Raw genomic sequence first — 17,016 nt, forward strand, 5'->3', positions numbered from 1 at the left:
CCTTCTCACTGCTGTCTTCAGAAAGTGGACTGGGAAGTTATTGTAGAAAATTGCCAGCAGAGTAGGGAAGAGGCCTTTGTACATAGTTAAGCCTCTGGAAATCAATGGGTTCTTGTTATACGTGGTTATGTCACAGAAACAAAACATCTTAAACATCTGCTTTTTCAGGCAGTATCAGTTTTGTGATGTCAAGTCCCCCCAGCACCAGAATGTAACACAGCTGAGGCTTGGTGTACTCCACACACACAGCCTCTGCAAAGATGTTCCAATAGAGCTTTGGTCAGTTTTTCAGCTGTGCTAATTTCAGCTGTGCAGGCTGAAACGTATCCTTCCTGATTCTGTATCCAGGAAGACAAAAATTATGTTTATGCTACCTGTGGTTTGCTCAAGTCATCCAATGCATTTGCATTGGCTGTATCCAAGGACAGCACCAGTCACATTTTATCTCGTAAAAAAAAAAAAAAAAAGCTAAATTTTGGAAGTTTCAAGGATATCAGTCCACATGTGGAGCTATGGAAAGAAATTAGAAGCAGAGATTCTGGAGTTCCAAGATCGCAAAGGAGGAACAGAAATAGAAATCTCTGTTTGTAATCTCCCTGTTTGCATCACTAAACAATCCCTACTTTTGCTCAAAATATGTAAAGTCCTCTTTGAACCTTTATACAAACCAAAAATAATGATGTACATTCTGTACTCTCATATAGCAGTGGAGGTCTGTAGAAGTGGGCTACTTTAATTATAAAAAGACAGCTAATTCCCAATAATCACATTGCTTTGCAGAGTATTCACAGTGAGAGGCTAAGGGCACCTATCTCTACTTTTTTGCAATGTTCATCTAAACCACAGGCCACAGCTGTCCCCAGTGTGCCATTACATGGTAGTCTTCTATAGGAACCCATGCTAACAGGAAGCATATGGAGGGAAGGGTAAAAAATATATATTTGGCACACAAAGCACAGATGTGAACATACAATTAGTTCTTACTAATAAGCAGGAAGAAAATAATTATAGACTTCTGTAGCATTTTGTACCTTTAAAAAGATTCTCCCCTGGCGCATATATCAGCAGATGCTAACTAGAACTGGGGACCATCTATAATAAAATAGATAATTATTGTAGAAATGCCCTTTACAGATCTATAAAGTTTACTGCCTTTCTGAGATGTAAGATATGATCAACTGATGCCTTCCACTTTCTTATCTGGCTTTGAAGTAATGAAGTCTGTCACTGCACTTAACACAGTGCAGGCTGAAGCATAACAAGCCGTCCCATTCATTAGGGTTTAACAACAAATGAGATGCAATGTAGTCAGTAGCAATGCAAGACCTCATCTATACACATTTGTGCTTTTGATCCCTCCTCCACATCTGATAACATTATGTAGTTTTAGCTTCTTTTAAATCTTGTCGAGTATATAGCTTCAGATTTTACATTAGAAGGCTGCAGAGGAAGGGTCTACAGTTAATCTCTCTCTCAACATGTTCTCTCTGACTTCATAGCACCAGACATAGCTGGGCGTACTTAACATTAAAGCTGTGGTGAATTCCTTTGCTGGCTTCTGTTTAGTGCTTTGAGCTGACAGCAAGGGCAAGTCTAATTCACTTTTCCTATTACCCAGATGCAGAAGGAGACAAGGCAACAAAATGGAACAGTATCTGGGGAAAAGAAGGTAAAGTAATTATAAGAATAGCAAAGAATCATAACTGAGATTTTTAAACCTGACAATAAAAAGTCCCATAAGTGAAAATCTGACTCTATCAGGACAAATAAGGTGTCACTCCAATTCCCCACTCCAGTCACAGAAAAAGAAAGGCAAGAGGATTGGCTGTCATTTGTTTAAGCTTTCTGATAGCACTCTGGGCACTTAGGAAAACAGCAGCACAAAAATAAATGAGTCACAAAAATGGATGTGGGCATGACAAATGCATGAGCTATTTTTCTCAAGTGACGCTTGCTTTCCACATTTCTTACATTCTGTGGAGAAGTTATTCACAGCTAGTGTTCCCAAGGCAGGAAGAATTATGCTAGCGTGTTTTATGAACTCAAATTTTATGTGTTCAAATGGAAAATGCTGTATTGTTTGACTTAATAGCTTTTCTTAAATTACACAGGCAGGAAAAGGGGGTGTTCCAGCTGTGTGGTTTGTGTTTCACATACATACCAGTTTCCCATTTTGCCTTGTATTTATCTTTTTTTTTTTTTTTTTAATTTGCAGTGTGGTAAAATTTAGACAATCAAGAACATTATAATTTTACTTTAGAAAACTGATTTTTTTTTTCTTTAGATAATAAGAGGAAAATATTTTTTAAATACAGTTGTGAAGCTACTTGATAAGAATAAAAGTGTAGGTCTGCCTCCCCAGGTCCCAGCATTAGCAACAAAACTACATATAAATATGTACATTTTTATTCATAAGATATCATTTAAGGGAAAAATAAAAAAACTTGAATTATTTAGTCCTACTAAGTGCCTTTCTGTTATATATGCTTTTATTTTGCAGGCAAATGGAGAAAGGCAGAAGCAAAAAGGAAGCAAATAATTAATAGAGAATTGGAGGAAAAACTATTGCCCTCTGTAATATGGAGAAAACCCCCAACCTACAGTTTTCCTCTAGACATTCAACTAAATTTAAATCACTAGTTTAAAAAAAAAAGTCCAAATATGAATCAAGTGATTAATTTGTGAAATATAATATCACTCCTTGAAAACTGAATCATGCAATAATTTTAACCGTTTTTGTTTTCTTGTCAGCGGGACCACAATATCAATATCAGCAACTCCTCAATTCTCTGCTTTCTCCACCCAGACAAATATCTACTCTTCCCTATCATTACGTCCCTCTTTCCAGCACTGCAGTACAGACTGTGAGGAAAATGATACTAACAGCCTTCTTCTGGGAGCCAAACTCAGGAAACCAACTTATTTTCACCAACAAAGTGCACAAGAGCAGCCATGTATTTCTGTGTCATGATCTGAAAAAAAGCTCTCTGGGCTGAGGAGAGAACATCGTGAGCTGGCTGACCAGTGTTATGGAGCACAAAGACACAGAGTGCCATCTGCTCCTAAGCAGATGACAAGATAAACCACAAGAAAGATCCTAAAGCAGGAAATACACTACAATGCTGAAAATTATTTTTTTAAGGAGAATTTTAAAGTTTTCAGAGGGAAATAAGAATTATGGTTTCCTAGTCATCTTTTCAAAACACCCACCCCATTAGAGGGACATTTGACTATTCGGATTAATTTGTTCCTCAGGCCATGCATGACTAGCAATGTGTTTAGTTCTCTTGTGTGTGACATCAGATAGATGCTGGGTATTCCCATATTTGAAGCACTGCAAGTTTCTCACAGTCATGATTTTTCATTCGTATTTATAACTACGTTTTTTCTAGAACAGTGTCTTTCTGTCTTTGTGAACAGGCACCAAATAGAGCATGTCTCCTAACACATACCTGACTTGTTTTTCTTTTGGTCACTGAGTCCATAGCCAGGCTATGCACTGACAAAGACCACTGTCTTTGAAACGGTGATACAGCTTGAAGCATAAATTTAAAAGGTTTAGATGGGAAGGAATCTTAACAATCACAGAGTTCCAACCTCTTGCCATAGTAATAGACACCTTCTGCTAGATCAAGTTCCCCTGGACTACCCCTTGTCCTCTGACTACACTTCCTGATAAAGATTTCCTCCTCCTCTACTTTCCCATAGCCCCTTTAAGGGCAACAACAGTACACATCATAACATACTGGAGCAGCTGCAACACAGGACTAAAATAGTTTATTCCTGTCAGCCTGTAGATGGCTGAAGTTGCCAGCAGCATTTGCCACAGCATCTTAATGAAGGAGATCTAAGCAAGGAATACATTGATGGTTTTGTTTTACCAGTGGAGCTCAAAAGATTTTGCTGTGATGTGATGCATCTTGTGTGCATATTCAAAAGTCATTATGAACAAAATGCCTTCACAAGTGGCTGCTAAATTCTTGCCATGTTTGTCAGATCTGTTGGCCTCTTTCAAGAATCCAGCTACACCCTCACCGTGTTTATGAAACTGAGCAGTCACGTAACTCATCCTACATAACAGAGGTGGAGATACGGAAGACAAGAAACCATACAAGAATAATTAGCATTCATTAAACCTTAGTTTTCTTCCCTGCTCTAAATCAGGTTTTTGAATTTTTAACCTGAGGCATCAGTATACCACATAACCTGGGATTATATCATTGAAAATTCCTAAATCCTGCTAATTTTAGAGTTCATGCAACTCAAAAAAGCCTCTCAAAAAGGCCACTGGTCCATCCAGCTCCCATCCCTGGTGCAGGTGGCCTTGTGGCCCACACTGCAGCAGGTTTCAGCTGCATGGATCAGAGAAAGGAATGCAGGAAAGAAAGACCTAACAAGCCGTGGTTACACAGTGCTGCATCCCTGAGGCAAGAAGGGGTGGAACACAGGCAATGACATGTATGACTGCTTCCTTCCATTCTTTTAGGAAAGATGTTTTAGGAAACTTGATTCTGAAACAGGAGACATGAAGACTTGAGCTCAAAAGGAAGATTTTCAAGAATAAAGGAACATTCTTCTTTTTTTTACTGTCTAGACAATGTCAGTATGGGGAATACCACAAAGATTGGTCTGCTACTGAATATGAAGGCATTCCAACTCTGTTTTACTTCTTGTGAAAATAACAGTTTATGACAATGAGCTATTTTTCCTTTGAGGAGAAAATGCAAATGGGAACAAAAGCCTTAAATAGGAATTGTTTAGATAATACGGCAAATGGCAGCAGTACATGAACAACTAAAACATATACTCACATGCTCTGGTTTTGTAGAATAAGATCTTTAATATATGTCAGGAGTGCCAAAAACATTAGTCTTGGAAGGATGCAGCTCAATCAAACAGTATAAACTGAAGGTGGTACTTACCTGTTTAAGAACTTCAGTGAGTTTTCTCTTTCTTTTCTGTCTGAAGAGCAGAGACAAACATAACTTGGGATCAGGAGAAATATATACAAAACAAATATAAAGTTACCATCTTAAAATTCAATTATTTTGTTCTTGAAACAAAAAAGAAAAAAAAATTGACATCAGATGTTTATCAAAAGGAACAAACATTTCATTACTAAAACTGTCACTTTGCCAAAAGGAGAGGAAAGATATTCCAGATTTTCTTTTTAGTAAGTCAAATATTTACATTACATAAAAATGACTCAAAATACTCAAAACAAAATTTCATGGTAAAATGAAGAGACAGAAGAAAAAGGTTTCAAAAGATACATAGTCAATCATGAATTAAATACAAATTTAAATACAAAGACAAGTTTATATAATTAGCATAAAATTGAAACATTATTAGAGGAATCAAGAGCTCCTATCAGCAAAAGACCTACTTTACTTTCCTTGGAAAAAATTATACAATAGCCTGCCTTAAAAGGCTTTATATTAATAAAAAACCCAAAACAATATTTTCACTATAATTTATAAGCCTGTGTAGAGGTCTGTACCATCTACTGCTAAAACTAGACTGCTTTCAGCATTTATACTAGAGTAGATATTTCTAGCTCATACTTTATGAAGGAAAACTGCCATAAATGTCTCTCCAGACACCAAAAAAGCTCAGCTTACTAGAGTTCAGTGAAGAAACTGTTGTCAAACAAAACTTTTATAGTGGGAGAAATGGGCTTTAAAGGAGATGGGCTCTCAGTTGCCATGGACCTTGGTGCCAAAGTATGAAAGCCAATGCTGAAGACCATGTAAGCACACTGCAATTATTGCTGCTACTGGAGGGAACAAGGGGTACTAGCAGAAAGAGGACATTTACTGCAGGAAAAGCTCAGGGTGGCAAGGATCAGGTAATTTGCAGAAGTTGTTCAGAATCACTTAAGAAACTCCTTTCTGAAGCACTATTTGTTATCAAGTAGCTGGCTTTAGAGGAATCTAGTTTTCTTCCTTGGGAAGAAAAACTTAGGCTGCAGTATCTTGTCTCTCCTGTCCTGCAAGGCAGATATCATCAGAAAATATCATCCAACGGGGAGCCAGCAGAGATTCTGGAGCCTCTTTGGACTCTTGCTTATTCTCAATATACCCTTAGAATTGAGAATACTACTGTAATTTAAAAACAAAACAAAACAAAAACCCAAAAACCCAAAAACCCAAAAACCCAAAACCCAAACAAACAAAACCCAAACAAAACTATAATTTGTAGTTATAATTTGTGACCGAAGATTAAATAGGGTTTAACTATGTTTTTAACAAGTTCTTTATACTTAATCCTTTTTAAAAAAATCATGATTGTATTGACTGGCTATACCATATCAGATTGTTTGTGGCCCTAAAACTTCACTTACTGATAAAATATTACAGGAAACTTTGCTGGTGCAACTCGTCCCTTCTCACAGCTCAAGATGAAAACATTGGGAGAAGATAAGGTGTTACCTGTTTGCACTTTAAGTTAAAAGTACTTACAAATGCAAACATTTATATCCTCACAGCAAGAAGAAACCTAAAGATAAGAGCACATACTTCAGTAGATGCCATGACAGAAACCAGAGATGAAACCCTGGCTTTCAGTCTGATCTCCAAATGAGTGAAAAACATGAGATACTTAGGGCAAATACTCTTCTAATTCATGCTGTTAGATAGAGCCACAACATCAATGCACTCAAACACACTGCTTGGATCTGTGTTGTTAGCCTCAGAAACATTGCACCTGAAATAAAGACATTACAGAGTATTGCCAGATTTTAGTGAATTGTGAAAACAAAAAAAGGCAACATAATTTCTAGGGGCTTTTTTGTGCTCATACCAATTTTATAGCAGCAACTGAACACAAATGTGAATCAAAGCATAGTTTGTCAATCTTTCCCATCTCCTTTCTTTTTTCCTTAGTTCTGTCCTTGTCTGTCTGCTTCACCATCCATTGACAGTGGTTGCAGCCCTCTGATTGCAAAGGGTGTCCCTGGGGGACAGAGCAGTAAGGTTTTAACTGCACCATAAAGAACTGTTCTTTAGAAAATAAAAATCTATTTGTCTTTGCTTCTTTGGACATCTGGAGTGCTATGATATTTCTGGCAAGGCTGAAAACTCATAGGTAAAAGGGGGGAAAAATTAGTGTGAGGCAGTAAAAGAGCTACAAGGATCTTATTTCAGAAGTTGAATTGGGAGACACTGAAAAGATTTACCTTCATAGCTCAGAGACAGCTCTTCAGCTGTGCACACCACAGATTTTATTCAAGTTTGAACAGTTTCACCTGGGTTTAAAATTCCAAGTCTTCTTTGTGATGCTCTATAAAGCCACATTTTTCTTCAGGTCAAACCACAGACCACGCATGTCTTTTAAAGGTCATGTTCTTTAGAAATAAGCCATAAGGCAATCTTTTCTCCTACCACAGCATCTTCAGACCAGAAAAATGCCCACACTATCTGCAGAGACTTCCTGGTAGAGCACAGAGAGAGTAAAAGACCTGCTAGGACAACCACTGGAGGCTGGGCAAAACAAAGATAGGTGCTATTGGAAGAAGTGGGTCTCAGATTACAACTGTTACTCACACAATAGGAAAACCAGCCTTGTTAGTAAATGATTTTGATTTTTAACAGATTAGTTGGCTTTACATGTGAAACAACAAAGCCTGATATTTTTTCTAATCAAGTCCACACATAGAAGAGCTGGTAACAACAAATCAGGAACCTCATTTTCACAAAATGTCAGTGAAATCTCAGATCATAAGATTATTAAGACTGAAAAACAAATTACCAGACATTTATAAATCTGGAAGAATTATTAGCCATAAAGTGGCTAGTGCCAGCTAGTTGTACTCCTGCCTCAAGGATTGAACGAAGTGGAAAACACAAACTCTAGTACTAAACGCAGTTACTTCATGTCTATTCTAACAGGAAGTTGCTTTTACATCATCTGAAGAAGGGAGCTTTGATGAAGACTAATTCTGGCAACAGGAAGCTACAGGGCCCATTCTGGCACAGTAATATCAGTGAGATACCAAGGTTTTCTCTGTTAACTCTGCAGTTCTTGGGCGGGAGGTATGTTTTGGTATGACATAATTAAAGAAGTGTGCAGTAGTCTAAGGAGAACAAATTCATGTTCTTTTTAGCAAGGGACCAAGTTCTTAGGTGATTCTTAACAACAATAAACACTCTGTTCAAGAACATCCTTTGGGCAACATTAATAATTTCCTGTGTATGTGCATGTAGCATTAATGGCAAGATCCATACTGATAGATTACACAATGCATGTGCACATATCCAATCTTACCTTCTTGTCTTGGAGTCTGGCAAAAAATGGGAGCTGCTAACCACTAGATAATGTTGACTTCAATACTACTCCTGCAAAACCCAGATATTTTAATGAAAAAGCTTATTTTTAATTTCAAACAAGGCATTTCAAATGTTTTTATTAGTACAGTTAAACAGTTTAAACTTTTTAAGTTTAAAATACAGTATATGCCTTAGAATAAATCTAAAAATAACCTGATCAGGTACTGTCAGAAAAAGAAAAAATAAACACCCTTCAATTTATGAACTGGTGACAATGATTTGACATTCCACTTTTCCAGCTGGCAAGATCCTGCAAATGCTAATTAACAGGTATAGGACCTCTCTGAGAAAAGTATAGGTCTATGACTACTAAATCCAAGTCAGCTGCACAAAACCAGCTACATTCTAAATCACACTGTGTGTCACTATACTGTTTATTATCCAGTCAATAACCAGTGCATACCTGGCAATTGAAGAACCAGAATGTGGGGGCAGTGTATTTTTCATACATGGCCCTCAACACAGCTCAGCACAAGGGTCAGATACAAAACTCAAAAGTCTTTTGCTCTGACTAAAGAAAAAGCAAGCCTGCCATAGGCAGCATTATTAGGTGTCCTGGTGTGCTTAATGTTGGGTAACTTTTCCTGAGGAAAAACAATGAAAGGGAGTGCGCGTTTTAAGAGAAGGTAGAGGTACTTGAGCATTCATGTCAGCTGTTAAAACCTGGGACCAGAGTTTAAGCCCCGTAGTCTCCTTTGAAAGCCCCGTTCGGTTCGCAGGCAGGCTGCACGGCAGCGGGCAGCACGACGAAGCCCCACTCCTTCATCTCGGCCCACAGTGAAAGCCCACCTCCCACCTTCAGCCGACAGGTCCCGGAGCTATTCCGCCGCCGCAGCTGGAAGGAGGGGCCCCGGGGCGCGGCGACCGGAACGCGCTGGGGCGGTGGCCCAGCCCTGGGGCGGTGCCGCCCTTGCTGCCGCTGGAACAGCTGCGGTGGTCCTGGGAGCGGCTGTCAGGCAGCGGGTGCTGTGTGTCTGGGTTTGTGGAGTAGGCAGCCATGAGGCGGTGGACGCTCCTTCTCTTGCCGGTGCTCCTTGCCGTCCTGATCTCCGTCAGAGGTGAGGAGGGGTGGGAGTTGAGGAGCGCTCCCCTGCCCTGAGCCCCTGGGGCGGGGGCCGAGGGCTGCCGCTCCACATGGAGCCGGGCGGGTCGGCGGAGCGGACCCTGACTAGCCGTGTCTGTCTGTCTGCCCAGACCGGGGAAACAGCGCTCTCTCCTTCCAGCCTTTTTTATTTGTATTTTTTTTTTCTACTTCTTTCTTCTCATTTAACTCGCTGGAAAAGTATTCCTGACTTTTCTGCCCGCCTTCCGCATTGGAAACGGACTGATTTATGATTTGCGGTGAATACGTGGTCCCGGCCCCAGCTGGGCCCTTGAGTGCAGGGTTGTTCTCGAAGAAGATTCGAAGGGGGTTTCGGGTGCTGGGGAGCTCGGCTGGAGCACAGCTTCCATTTTAGGAAAGAAAGCGGAGTTCCGGCAGTCCCAGGACAGCGGATAGTTACTCACCAGAAAGTCTGCCGTCACACGACAGTCTTTAAAAAATAATTATGGCAAAACCACAGAATGAAACACAATAGTATGTTTTGTGATAAGCTTCTAGTTGCTTCAGTGTGTATCAGGGACGATTTTCCTGAACCCTGGTCAAAAAAATCTGTATGTAGTAGCACGTTGGTATTTGGTCAAAATAAACATTTGGGGGTGGAGAAAGTAGCAAAGTCCCCAGTACCACGTTTTTATTTTTTTCCAGGTGGAGGACTGCTGAACTGGAATATGCAGTCCAAACTGTCATTTCCCATTTATATGACTTGGTTTTAAGACATTTCTTTCTTCTTGTACTATGTTAATAAGCATACTTGCTGCTGTGCCTAGATTGGTTTTTTTCTTTCAGGTACTTTGTAAAAACAACACCTCAAATCTTAAATATCTACCTCTTCACTGTGAAAGAGAAGGAGAAATACATGTTCCTAATGTTGACTGAAAGCTGTAGATGGTGCACACATGATGCCTGATAAGCAGTTTGACAGCAAGGCTGCTTGAAATTCAGTTCTGCTGTGGCCCTATTGTGGTCTTGATTTGTAGGTTAGAAGAGTTGAGCTCTTTGGAAAATAATACAGTTTTAGAGAAATTTTGCTTTAAAACTGACAGATGACTCAGGCTGCTTACATTTATCATTTTACTGCTTGTGTGGAAAATTTTCTGCAAGCAGTCCCAGTGGTTGTGGACAACAAGATCTTTGCTGTGGTGCTCTTAACACGTGGAAGTATTTAGGGCCACTGAGAAACAGTCTTCCTAAACTTTTTGCCAAGAAGTGTGGAGATGAAAAGAGATGTCTGGATTGTGCTTTACTGGAGGGAAGGAGCACAAGTGTCTCTAGGGGTTTTGTTTTGAATTCTGAGGAAAATGATACCACATTTTAAACAGATTGCTTTTAGAAAGCTAGTTAATTTATATGTGTATTGGTTAATGTCAATAATGCAGCCTGAATAGATAGCTTATAATTAGTTTGGACACTTTTTCCTTAAACAAAAGTGTAAGAATTTGAGAAATGCTGAGATAGTCAGTGTGGAGAGGGTGGGGCCCTCCAGGGGAATTTCAGATTTGTGCTCATGCAATCTTAAATGACAAAAGCAAGACCTCAATTACATGCTTTTGAAAAACTTAATTTCACTGTTGGTGGGCTGTCTGTAGTCAGAAGTTACAGAACTGCTACAAAAAGTTAAGGGTCTTGCTTTATCAGCAGTTCAGCTGTCATGCAACTGTGGAGGTGACTGGTTTCACTGGGACTGCCTGCTTTCATGATTCAAGCAGAAGCATCTGTGCTCTGGACTAATAACTTCTTATGGGATCATCCATTTTAGGCACAGGAAAGTTGCTAGTATTAAATCAATATTCAATATATCAACAAGGATTTGAATGTATTATTAAGCAAGGGTGAACTGTGTTATTGGAGCTTGCTCAGAGCTCACAGTTTTAACATCAAAGCTGCTATTTAAGGGTTGTCCTGTGTGCCAAGTATGAACTCTGCCAGTCTGGCAAAGCTGGAATTTAGATACCGTTGGGGCTGTATCCATAAGAAGACTGAACGTGAGTTTTTCTATCACCGGTTTCTATAGGCAGTCTGGAAACATGCCCCTGATGAGGAGTGGGATCTCTGTTTCTCTTCTTCCTTTTTTTGGTCTGGTGCCCATCGAGGCCTGTACTAAGATGATTCAGCTTGATAAATCAGCAAATGACTCATCTGCATTGAGTTTACTCTGCAGAGTGTTTGATGGGTGTTCCTGCCAGCACAAGGGAGTGGCTGGCCTAGCATGGGATAGTGGAAGTGAGGTGGAAACAAGGGAGGAAAGGGCAGAAGGCTTCCTGCTGTGTTTGGCTGTGTCCTGTAAGACCAACTCACCCATCTTATACCTGCAAAATCATCAGGTTTGCCCAGTGTCTAATTTGAGGCATGTGGTTTTCAAAATACAATGCAAATAAAAAGCATTAGGCAGCATGACTTCTGTACAGTGTGTATGAAGACCACAGCAGAAAAATCAAACAAAATTCCTTGCATGATACTCCATGCATGGACTTGATCTTAGAGGTCTAAACCCATCTCAATGAGTCTCAGTAATTCTGCACATGATGAACAGCAAAATACTGCTGCATTCACATACAAGGCCCAGAAGTCTCCTTTATCTACTGTAGAAAATAAAAAGCTGTTTGCTTACTGAAGATCTAGTTTGGACTGGGATATATGGTTTAAGTATCTGTTGCAAGAATTGGGAAGAGCTTGAATTGAAACACAATTTCCAAAAGGACACCCAGAGGTGAGCAAAATACAGGCTGGAAAATGAGGTATCCATGTTGTAAGATCAGTAGCCTGGGGTGAAGTGCAGGTGGAGATTCCTTCTTTCTAAGACCTCTAACTAGAGGGTCCTGAGCAAGGGAAGGAAACACTTGTGCTCCTGACTTCTTGAAGAGGCAACTCAGAGTTGAGAGAGATGACTAGTTGGATGAAAGATGGTGAAATGATACTGTCTGTAATCCAGTAGATGGGGCTTTCAGCTGGGACAGGGAGGTGCTGCAGGGACTCCTGGAGACTGAACTCTAGCATTGTTTGCCTTTTAAATCTGATTTTTAAAACCCAAACAAAACCAATAATAAGCCAGCAAACCATCACACAGTTTTCATTTGAACAATTTCAGTAGCAGCGCTAGAGTGGCATACATGGTAGCATGAACTTTAAAAATGAAGCACTTAATTCTCCATCTTTCTATTTTCTCTAAGGTGAAATGACTAATAATTTTTTAATGTGGTGTTATATAAAATGGCCACTGCACTGTTATATCAAAATTATGTCACTACAACCGTCCTTAAGCTTTCCTTAAGCTTTAACTGTTAGTTACAGTGATTTAACTTGGCAAGAGTTAAGTGTGACTCAGCCTACTGCCATCTAGCCAAGACCAGTATTTTCCTGATGTTACTCTGGTTCATATGTTTGGGTCTCCTGTGCCTGAGACTCTTTCCTGCTTTAACTCTTGTTGTCTTGTACTGCAATCACCTTGAATTTCATCAGGTGTCAGCTGTGTTAGAAAATGCAATGATAATAGTAATCATTGGTTAAGATCATTTTGACAGAAGCATTCCACTTTCTTCTAGCCTTATGCAAACTGTTTTTGCATGCTCTGGCACAGGAACCTGCTCTTTGGAGTCTAGTAAAAATGTTTTGAGAGAATGTTATGAGCAAAACAGTCTCAACTCATGGAACCTTTACTTAAATTAGCTTACTGTCAATTAACGCCAACTTCCAATCATGGGTTTGAGAACTGAGAGAAAAAAATTGATCCATCAAACCCTAAAGGACCTCCCTCTTCCCTTCTTTAATTCTAAGCCCAAACAACCCTACCCACTCTGTATCAGCTTCCCTGGTTTTCACTGCAGGTTGTGCTCAGCCCATCTTCTGCTCCTTTGCTGGGATAACATGCAGAGCAAGAAGGTTGTAATGAGCTTAATGGTGTCTTTCTGCTGCTGCTTCTTGCTGATCTTCCTCTGCTTCTCTTTGCTTTTCAGTGTCCCACCCCCTATGAAGGGCACTTATGGTCCCTCAGGGCTGTCCCATTCTGTTGTGGGTAGCCCTGGTGTGAGTGGCCACGCTCCCTCAGGGAGTACTTTGCCACAGTACCTCCAGGAGGTCTCCTGTTGGCATGGTACCTCTACTGCCCCGAGCACATCTACAGCCACATGTTCCTTCTGCAGTCTCCCTCTGTGAGTCTCTCAAGCCATGTCTTCCTGTGTCTTCTGTCCCTGTTGGCTGACTCTTTATGTGTGCTCCAGCAAGAATACTCTGTGCTCCTGAGACCAGTTGAAGGTTTGGTGTTGTTGGGGTTTAGGATTTTTCCTCTTCTTTCTTTCTCTCATGGAATTTTGTCCCATCTGTCACTAAGAAACCGTAACGAGTGATAAACTTAGGAGAGAGGAAAGAAGTTTCCACAGGAAGGCTGGCTACTCTCGTAGCTGAGTGATTTCTCTCCGAGGGGCAGAGCTACCACAAGAATTGAGCTGGGGATAAAGGGGGCTAGAACAGCTCTTAGCCCTCTTGCTCTCTCGACTTTGGAGGAGGATGGTCGAGCCGCTGCTTGGTGGGGGAATTCGCCCAGCCCGGCTCCATTTTCTCCTGCCATGGGTGCGACTTTGCTCAGGAGAGGAGCCATTGAACTAGGACCTTACTGTCACCCTGCCTCACTGGAATGGACCTTTGCCATCTGCTCGGATGCTTCAGGGGAAAAAACAAAGACCCCAACGCTCTGCCCCTTCCCGGAGGGTGTGTCTCCCTGGCTGCATGCGGCAGCTGCTGCGGAGGAGCCCGCCTGCCGCTGCCCAGCCCTGCTGCTTTCCGCTGCTGCCTCGGGCTTTTTCGCTGCTCTCTAACTCACACCCCCTTCCTGCTGGGACATCCCATAGCCCCTGAAACAGCTGCGGCGATTTTGCTACCTCTTGCTTACCCATTAGTCACCTACCCCGGGTGAGGCCGCCCTGCCGCTCCAGCGGCGGCTCCGGGGTTCCTGCAGGCCCGTTCCGCCATGCAGCCCATCCGCCCTCACGGCGTGAGGGAGCCCGCGGCACAGCGCCCCTTGCCGGCCGGGCCCGGGGCTGCAGCCAGGGGAAATGCCCGCGGCCGGGAAGCGTCGCTGGCTCCTGCTCGGCTTGCGGCCGCTGCCGGTGCGGTTGTTTGTCTTGTTATACACCCACCTACCAGCAAAGAAATGTTACTCCTTTCCCCATATCTTTGCCTGTAATCTCCTTAATTTCAAAGTTAAAATAATTCAGAGGGAAGGAAGTCATATTCTCCATTCCAAGGGAGGTTCCCACCTCCCTTGGCAGATACCCATCTTCCAAACCAAGATAGGTGTGCACTAGCGGTGTCAGTGCTGCCATGACATGACTGTAAGTGGCACGGGACAGTTCATGGCCTCTTCCCAGACAGGGCAGCCTGCTGGTGAAACCCTGCCAAGTTCATGTCCTGTTCTTTCATTGACCAATGCAATAGAACCACAGTATGGTTTGGGTTGGTAGAGGCCTTAAAATTGGAATCGTCTGCTATAGGCCTGGACACCTTCCATGAGACCACATTGCTCAAATCCCCATCCAACCTGAACATTTCCAGGAATGGATTATCCATGCAACATGTTCTTGAGCAACATGTAGCCAGGAATTGTTTAGACATAAACCTTCAAATACCTACATCTTGTGTCTCCAAAACACATGGTATGGCTTTGAAGTAAATTAAGACTATTTATGGTACATAACAGCACATATATAATTTTTTTATAATTTTTTCAAAGGCTGCCTAGTAGGTAATTCCTGGTCCTCAAGTGATAAGGACTTCTTCCTTAGGGATTTCAATTGTTGCAGGAGGATAGACACAACCTTGTGTCCTAATTCTGATGTCCGAGGGGCTGGCTGGTACTTTATCACCCAGCTGAAATTGTGATAAATGGCTTTTTGTGGGAATGCTATGATGAGTTCCTACATTTGTATTAACTGGCTCTCCCCCAACTTCATAGAGTTGAGATACCCTCTTCCTGGAGTGCCGTTTCAAGTGAGATGTACAGTTCTACCTTTCCAGATGCCAAGGGATTAGAAGGAATATGATACGCTTGCTCTGCTCCACAATCTTCCCTTCATTCTTCGACAGCTGTGGCTTTGAAATGATTACTGCTAAGACTAGGCAAGGCTGTATTCCATCATGCCAACACATACATATATTGCGCCTAGGATACCACCTATATTATCTTTTCAAGAAGAAAATCTTGTATGACTTTGCTGCTGCACAGACCGGTGTTGTAAAGATAAAGGGGGCTGACCTACTTTCCAGACTTCTTCAAACTTCCCTTTCTCCCATGACATTTACTGTTTCAACATTCATACTTTTCGTGCATGTCCTTTTGTTCTACTGATTTCACACGGTTTGATTGCTTGCACTATGGCTTCCTGAGACAAGTCTAAGATGTGTTTTCTTCCTCAGTACATGAGCAGAAATTTCATGGACCTACCTGGCTAAAAACAGCTTTACTTTGTGCCCACACCATAAGCCTCTCTGGCTAACTGCTGAGCCTGGTTACTATGCTTCTTAAATGACCTTTGAATTCAGGTTTTCTTATTTACATCACGTGTTCACATAGATGTTTCTCTGAGTAGCTGTTGTATTATTTTCCATTCTTTTGATGCTGAAAATGTTTTTCCTCACTGCTGCTGATTAACATGACACCAGGCTTTGAGCCATTTCTGCACTACATTATTGAGCACTCAGGAGGCTGTGTATACATATTCTCAGGGCCACTGAGGCTCCCAAATATGTTCTAAGCTGAAAAAAGGCCATTACTTCTGCAAATTCATGGCAGCCTCTTCAGCATATATTAACATGTCGTACACTGGGGCATTTTATAGCCTGAGGAGTTCAGCCTTCATGCTGGTTTCAGATTAATCATTCAGGTTGGGGAAAAGACAAAGATTATGTGATGTTCATTACTTAGTACTGTTTTGATGGTTTTTCCTTCAATTAATATATTGTCAATACAGTAGAAAAATTCTTGAACCTTTGTGGATGATGCCATGGAAGATGATAAGGGCTGCGTTCCTACCCCTTTTAACAGCCAATTCCAGATATATTGCACACCATTCCAAGTGAAGGTGAACCCAAAGCTAGTGTTTGGAAATTTGCTTGGTATCATACAAGGTAGTTTTAGTTTATTTTTGATTTTAAAAAAAAATTGTTTCTCTGTATGTTTGTAAATTTTAGTCTGGGAAAGATTTCCCAGCTTGCTGCAGAAAATTTGTTCCATCCTTTCCAGCAGTTTTCACCTGTTGAAAATAAATGCAGTGATAATCATCACAAGTTCCTTTTAAACTGGTTTAGTCTCTGCATTTGATATGACTGTGAAGCCCAGAATAATAAGATCCAGAGTATTTTTTACAAAGGTTTCCAAGAAGTCATAAGGCAAATTCCTGTGAAAGTCCAAGAACTTATTCCTTTGGAATAAGGCCTGTTTATAGTAGTTTTCCTAAATCTGAACAGGTATTTTAGATGTAGAACAGTGTCTTTAAAATCTATAGTTGTCATGCCAAATGCAGGAGTAATTCAAACATGTTTTGGGAAAAAGATCATTTTGAAGAAAAACATTTATATTTTAAGTTGGGTCTGATCACA

At 41.0% G+C, this 17,016-nt stretch overlaps 2 protein-coding genes and 1 long non-coding RNA gene across 6 annotated transcripts in view; 1 reads left to right on the top strand and 2 right to left on the bottom strand.

The window, feature by feature from the left end:
• Window positions 1-8,308, bottom strand: part of LOC111945631 (uncharacterized) — a 76,161-nt gene extending 67,853 nt beyond the window's left edge. The window contains exons 1-2 of the mRNA XM_086880730.1: window positions 8,266-8,308; window positions 4,923-4,962 (exon numbers count right to left, since the gene is read on the bottom strand). The gene's annotated coding sequence lies outside the window, so the exon portion shown is untranslated. The remainder of the gene's footprint in view (window positions 1-4,922; window positions 4,963-8,265) is intronic.
• A 432-nt stretch (window positions 8,309-8,740) lies between these two features.
• LOC147654077 (uncharacterized) lies at window positions 8,741-14,439 on the bottom strand. Its single transcript, XR_015284414.1, has 2 exons — window positions 14,327-14,439; window positions 8,741-13,748 (listed from the first exon to the last, which is right to left on the bottom strand). It is a non-coding gene; the product is annotated as an uncharacterized LOC147654077 (long non-coding RNA).
• CD99 (CD99 molecule (Xg blood group)) overlaps window positions 9,153-17,016 on the top strand; it is a 32,143-nt gene continuing 24,279 nt past the window's right edge. For 2 of the 4 annotated variants that reach the window (XM_023948296.2, XM_086880728.1), the window contains exon 1: window positions 9,199-9,385. In XM_023948296.2, coding sequence (XP_023804064.1) covers window positions 9,325-9,385 — 61 coding nt within the window. In that variant the 5' untranslated portion in view covers window positions 9,199-9,324. Of the gene's footprint in view, window positions 9,386-17,016 lie in introns of all 4 variants that reach the window. The other 2 variants (XM_023948281.2, XM_023948288.2) reach the window with 2 other exon arrangements.

Source organism: Cyanistes caeruleus, chromosome 3 (genome assembly GCF_971803275.1).
Source record: "Cyanistes caeruleus chromosome 3, bCyaCae1.hap1.1, whole genome shotgun sequence".
Lineage (NCBI taxonomy): Eukaryota > Metazoa > Chordata > Aves > Passeriformes > Paridae > Cyanistes > Cyanistes caeruleus.